General features: G+C 45.9%; 1 protein-coding gene across 1 annotated transcript; it reads left to right on the top strand.

Annotated features, from left to right (window-relative positions):
* Nucleotides 1-787: 787 nt before the first annotated feature.
* On the top strand, nucleotides 788-6,480 carry LOC146236913 (calcium-binding protein 1). Its single transcript, XM_084686841.1, has 7 exons — nucleotides 788-932; nucleotides 2,227-2,257; nucleotides 2,433-2,576; nucleotides 2,972-3,081; nucleotides 3,626-3,700; nucleotides 4,310-4,382; nucleotides 5,274-6,480. Exons 1-7 carry the CDS (start codon nucleotides 870-872, stop codon nucleotides 5,297-5,299), a joined length of 522 nt encoding a protein of 173 aa, XP_084542967.1. The 5' UTR covers nucleotides 788-869; the 3' UTR covers nucleotides 5,300-6,480.
* The last annotated feature ends 15 nt before the right edge of the window (nucleotides 6,481-6,495 follow it).

The following is a 6,495-nucleotide window of genomic DNA, read 5'->3' as shown; positions in this document are numbered from 1 at the left end:
GATGGGATGTTCCCTTCCTCTCTAATTAACCTGCAGCTCCTCAGGTAATTGGGGGCTGGCTCTGCAGGAGGCTTTCTACCCCTGAACTGCAAGATAATTGGTCATTATAACGTAATGGTTGGATGAATTTGATTTGCCTTCAGCAGATGGAGGAAAGGCTAATTAGCATGAGCTCAAATGAGCCATCTATCTCTGAGATGGGACACACAACGCCATGGGAGGTAGGGAGGGAGAGAGAGAGCAGTCTGGAGTTTTGGTTAACCACTTACAGTAATTGTAACCATGCTTGAAATACCTGTAAATCTGTATCAGCAAACCACTGCATGCACTGAGGTACAATCCCGTCCAGCACTTTGTTGTCATGTGAGATGCCTGGGTTAAAGGCTTTCTGTGCTGGTCTCAGTGATTGAGCTCTCTCCAAGTCTCAGGGTTGACATGATCTGTCTACTAAACTGGACCGTCTCTAACCGCTGCCTGCGCTGCTGTCCTGCACCGCGACTAACAGTCTGCCCCGCCCCGGGGGTGTTCCATTGTGACTGACAGCCCGCCAGCCCTACCCACTGCGACCCCTCCCCACCCCCACCCCTCCTTCCCTTCAACGCCCCCCCCCCCCCACACACACACACACACACTAAGCACGGCCCTCGGCTACAAACTCCCCAACTTCTCTCGAGTCACGGTCTCTACTACTGTCTCCACCACCCCCATGCGCTCCTCTGTACCCCCCCCCTCCAACCCCCCTCCTCACATGGACGTGGGCCCCCCCCCCCCCCCCCCAGGACCAGAAGAGAAGCTACAAAGCCGTGCAGGGCGAGGAGGGGGGTTCGGGGGGGGCTTACCACGAGCCTCTGGCCCAGAACGGGCCCCACATGCACAACGTGCTGGGCCCTGCCTGCATCTTCCTACGCAAGGGCTTCGCAGATAACCGGCAGGCTGTACGTAAGTCCAGACACGAACATCCCTACACACACACATACTGCAAAGTACACAAGCAGATCTACACACACACACACACACACGTATACTATACACACACCTATGCATTACATACTCCATGAACAGACCTACACACATGCACACACAGATACTACACTAGCAGTCGCAAACATACACACACATTTACTAAACACTGCTCCAACATTCAGGCACATATCCAGTGTGCACTGTACTATACACAGTACCAACTCTGACCACAGTTCCCAGTCAGTAAGATGTACTCTGATCTCATTTCCTCCCCCAGTTCTAATCCATGTTGTTGTTCTGTCAAGCAGCAAATCACTGAGAGGTTGTATTGCTGACAATGAGCTGATGTCAACAGAATAAGAGGGTGTATGTGTGTGTGGGGGGGGGGGGGGAGAGTGAATGCACACTTTGTGTGTGTGAGAGAGAGACAGCATGTGGATACTGTGTGCGTATATGTGTGATCTACAGCATGTGTGTACTGTGTTATGAGTGTGTGTGTGTGTGTGTGTGTGTGTGTGTGTGTGGTGGAGGCCTCACCTAAAGCCCATGTGTCATGGATGGTTTGTGTTTGACGACGCTCCACTGTGACTTTCTGACGGGCTGAGTTCTCCCTCATCCGCGAGGAGCCCTACTGCTATGGTCAGCTGACTTCCTCTGTGACTGCATGTCTCTCCAGTCGGCGCCCCCTTGTCATTCGAGACCGACATGCCTCTGTCTCTTTGACCCTGGGGGGCCCCCTTCGTTAGTGAGTGGTCTGTAGCTGCTTCCCCTAACAGCCCATCCTCATGATGTGCTGCTACAAGATGCTGTTAAGGAGAGGAGATGGGCTGGAGGTCAGACACAGGTTAGACTTAAAAGAGAAAGAAACTCTTGAAGTTGAGACAGCGCAAAATAAGCACTTGCGTGTGTGTTTGTTATGGGTGTGATGATGTGAGTTTGTTTGTGTGTGTCCTCTCAGTACCTCATAGCTCCTCACCTCCAAATAAGGGAATGAAACACGTTGTAACTGCAGCTGAATGATGTTGAGGGTTGATAGCTCACTCAGTCTCACTTGAACCAAACTTTCATGAACAAACGGGTGTTAAATTAGTCGCTGATACCAAAGTGCCACGTCGTTGGGCTTCATCCATCCTCTTCATATCTAATAGTAACAATTCCTTTGAAATGTCAGACATGTTTTGCAGAAGTTTGAAAGGGATTTTATTACTTTTATAGTTAAAACGTGTTGAGACTAACTAGGTTTTGTGGTTGTTTACCTTCCAGGACAGAAAACTGCGACCAGAGGAGATGGATGGTGAGTGTGACTGAAAGGAGATGGGTTCACAAAACATGTTAATTTCAGTGATGAATGCATGACCTTGAATGCAATGCTGCTAATAGTGATAGACATTGTGTAAACAAGTGTTTTTACGTTCGTTGCACTGAATCCATCCTGATTGTATTGAATTAAATGTGTCTCTCCCCTCCAGAGCTGCGCGAGGCCTTTAGGGAGTTTGATAAGGACAAGGACGGCTTCATCGGCTGTAAGGACCTGGGGAATTGCATGAGGACTATGGGATACATGCCCACTGAGATGGAGCTGATTGAGCTGAGTCAGCAGATCAACATGAACCGTGAGTTACTCAGTGTGTGTAGGTGTAGGTGTGGATAAATAGGTTGTTACTGTACTATTTTTTTATGGTATTAGTACTTTACTTTTGCGAAAAAGTTTTTTAATAGAACGCTTCGAAAAGGTTGGCAAGATATTTTCGAAAAATAAAATTTGAAAGGTTGTAAAAATATTATTTTGAAAACGTTTTCGAAAAGAACATTTCGAGAAAGTTGGCAATATATTTTCAAAAAACAAAATTCGAACGGTTGATATTTTTGAAAAAAAGTTCTGAAAATAATTTTACAAAGAACAAAAAAAAGTAAAAAAAAAGGTACAAGTACAAATATTTTCACTTGTTGCTGAGTTACTGATCATTCTTCTTCTCTGGTTCCTTCTTCTTCTCTTGTGTTCCTGCAGTGGGAGGACATGTAGACTTTGAGGACTTTGTGGAGCTGATGGGGCCCAAACTTCTGGCTGAAACGGCAGACATGATTGGAGTGAAGGAGCTAAGGGATGCTTTCAAAGAGGTGAGGAAGGAGCAGGAAGGAGGAAGGAGCAGGGAGGAGGGAGGGATAGGAGAGAGGGGGGGAAGCAGAGAGGAGAAGATGAGGAGCTGGGAATGAGAGGAGGCGGGGATGGGGGGGGGGGGGGAAACCGAGGGAGATGGGAGTCAGGTGGTTGAGCGGTTAGGGAATCGGGCAAGTAATCTGAAGGTTGCCAGTTCGATTCATGCAAAATGACGATGTGTCCTTGGGCAAGGCACTTCACCCTACTTGCCTCGGGGAGAATGTCCCTGTACTTATTGTAAGTCGCTCTGGGTAAGAGCGTCTACTAAATGACTAAATTGAAATGCAAAATGGAAATGCAGATGGGAACTGAGGGAAAAGAAGGTGGAAAGACTGGACAGCTAAAAATAGAAATGGGATGATGTAGAAAGATGGACAATAATTCTAAGAGGATGAGAGGAATACTGAAAAGAGTTCAACTGAAGGAGAATAGAGAGATTGAATGAATGGGGATTTGAGTGGATTCCAGACATTAAAATGTTAAATGTCGACCTTCCTCTTTCAGTTTGACACCAACGGCGACGGTCAAATTAGCACCGCGGAGCTCAGAGAAGCCATGAAGAAACTTCTAGGCCAACAAGTAAGATTTAAACTGAGTCTGTGTTATTCTGTCAATCAATCACTCACTGCACACACGCGGCACGTTGACAAAAGACCAATTAACTGACATTTCCACCTTAACTTGCAATCGGCTGCTTCAATCGACTATGCACAGATCAGGTCCGCATATTGCATATACTTGATCAACCACTTCTAGTAGCTAGCAGTTACATTGGTTCTCAAACACTAAATGCAATTACGAAGGTAAGGTTTTGCTATCTAACTCACGCAGTTACAGTAGTGTAAGAGGTCCCATTAGCTAACTGTGCGAGTTAGAAGTGTCTGCAAAATTTATATTTACATTTAGCAGACACTCTTATCCAGAGCGACTTATAGTAAGTACAGGGACATTCCCCCCGAGGCAAGTAGGGTGAAGTGCCTTGGCCAAGGACACAACGTCATTGGCGGGGAATCGATCCAACAACGACTCCCTCACCGCTCAGCCATCTGACTCCTCCATGAACAAAATGTCTGCATAAAATTTAAATCCTCAGCATACAGTGTCAGAAATATAATCAGACACTTCTGTAGGTCGTTCTGCCCTCGCACTTCCTGTCTTGAGCATTTCCTGTTCCTGTCTATCCGTCAGGTTGGCCACAGAGATCTGGAGGACATCCTGCAGGATATTGACCTGAATGGAGATGGACATGTTGACTTTGAAGGTGAGGTGGTTTCTAAGTCTCCTCAGCAACTGTGATATTATGTTTGTGATATCCTTAGTGTTAGTTTGTCTATGTTTTAGACCTGGGTGTGTAATTACAGAGCATGGAACAAGTCCTGTTGAAAGAAAAGACTTCCCTCATGGGGTTGTCAATTTAGTGAGCTTCTTTAAAGAAGATGGGAACTGCAATATGTTTAAGTACACATTGAGGTTTAGAGAGCAGCAAATAGAAGACAAGGGTACAAACACACAGGAGATGACTCTCCTGCACATGTACTGTATGCACGTACATGCACACACACACCAACACACATACATGCCAACGTGCATGTCCACAAATGCACACACACACACACATACAGACATACACGCACACAAATCACACACGCTGTGTTGGCTCCAGCTACAGCCTAGTGTGAGTCTGGATGATATTCCTGCAGCGTGCAGAGAGAGTGGTGGGAGAATGCGGGCGGTAGGCCTGCCTGACAGATTATCTCCACACCAAAGGATTATGCCACCTCACAGATTATCAAAAAACAAGGAAAGCATACCGCCTGAGGGCCAGAAATAGCCACTGTTGCTATTATTACCCTGGAGTCATTTGGTTGTTCTGCTATCCATTCACTGTCACAGGTTACACCTCCATATTCTCATCCACTCCATCCATTTATCTCGGAATGCTGGTGCTAAATTTGTACCGGTTCACATTTGACAGTGTGAGGTGAATAAAGGAGGTTTTGAACCAGGCGTCGCGGATACAGTGATTCATACCTTCCCAGCTATCCCTGTGTCGAGACATCCTCACTGTTCGCTTATTCAAAGGCAGGCAAGCGCTGCCCTCTCATCCATAATCGTTATCTTACGTAAGGCCTGTCTGCTTCCTTCCTGTCAGAGTTTGTGCGGATGATGTCTCGCTGAGGGGGGAGGATGTACGCGTCTCGGAACCGAACACTCCCGCTCCCGACGAGGGGCAGAGACGGCGGCGAGGCCAGACGTATTGACCTCCGACCTCCGACCAAGAGGAAACACACGACATATCAACCCCGCCCTGTCACTGCCACATCTTGCATCGAGCACAGCGGCCACTGGATCCACGGTGGACCCCCTGTCCCCCGTTATGATAACGCTGCTGTCGCTGACGGCAACAGCGTCCCCGTGACGACATGATGCTGTTGTCGCTGACAACGCAACAGATCAACGACACACACCTCGCACATCTTAACCTTGTCTATTTTAAATAGCGCTGACACCATTTGTACTGTGTGTGTTTACAGTAGGTAGTAAGAGCGAGGTGCTTTCTTGAGCTGAACTCTTGCCTAGTGCCACTGTCGGTTGTGGCAGTAGCATAGTAAATGAGACATTTTTAGCACTTTTTACACATAGTGTCTGGTCTTTAGCATAATGGACACCGTACATACACTTTTAAAGGCAATAGACTATTTATTTGACCTTTTTTAAATATGAACTATCTCTGTGTGTGTGTGTGTGTGTGTGTGTGTGCGTGTGTCAGTGTTTACAAGTCTTAATGTCTTAATCTACTAACTGTGAAGAGTTAATGTCAAACCTAAGGCATATAGCCAGTTTGTCTCAGTTTGATTTAAATGTTGTCTATTTGCACTAATGCACTTCTTCGCATTTATATCATTATCAACACATATCAAGCAAGAGTCTATGATGAGCATACTAAGGGGAGATTCATTTAAGGTTTTTCAAGGTTTCCTTGAACGAAGGGCATCTAGGCTATAGGAGAATTGTAGACTCATAGATCAGATGAAGAGATAAAACATGTACTTCTGATTAATGTAATTCCTTGTTTTGCACATTTTCCTGCATGTAAACTAAGAATACATATGATTTTAGTGCAGTTACCATCCACATAGGAAGGAATGCACCTGTGTGAGAGGTCTTATTTGTCAGAGGGATAGGGCCTTGTTTATTGATTATGTGTTTTACGTGTTTTTGTGAGTGTTCACTTTAAACTGTCTTAATTGTACGTTGATTTGTATTTCATGTGTGATTCTATGCATGCCAAAAACAGAATTACAACCATTTGTAGCAGGTGACTAGATAAGGAATAAAGAATTTTATTGCGACACAAACATTTTTGTTTGCAG

This window comes from Hypomesus nipponensis, chromosome 22 (assembly GCF_054491055.1).
Source record: "Hypomesus nipponensis isolate SF chromosome 22, ASM5449105v1, whole genome shotgun sequence".
In the NCBI taxonomy this organism is placed as follows: domain Eukaryota; kingdom Metazoa; phylum Chordata; class Actinopteri; order Osmeriformes; family Osmeridae; genus Hypomesus; species Hypomesus nipponensis.
Note: the sequence above shows the minus strand (reverse complement) of the source record. Positions and strands in the feature narration are given on the sequence as shown.

Excerpts from the sequence above, each read along its gene's own strand:
- LOC146236913 (XM_084686841.1), top strand. The coding sequence starts at position 870 with ATGCACAACGTGCTGGGCCCTGCCTGCATCTTCCTACGCAAGGGCTTC. Across the intron at positions 3,701-4,309 it reads AGAAACTTCTAGGCCAACAA|GTTGGCCACAGAGATCTGGA; the intron begins GTAAGATTTAAA and ends TCTATCCGTCAG. Across the intron at positions 4,383-5,273 it reads TGGACATGTTGACTTTGAAG|AGTTTGTGCGGATGATGTCT; the intron begins GTGAGGTGGTTT and ends CCTTCCTGTCAG.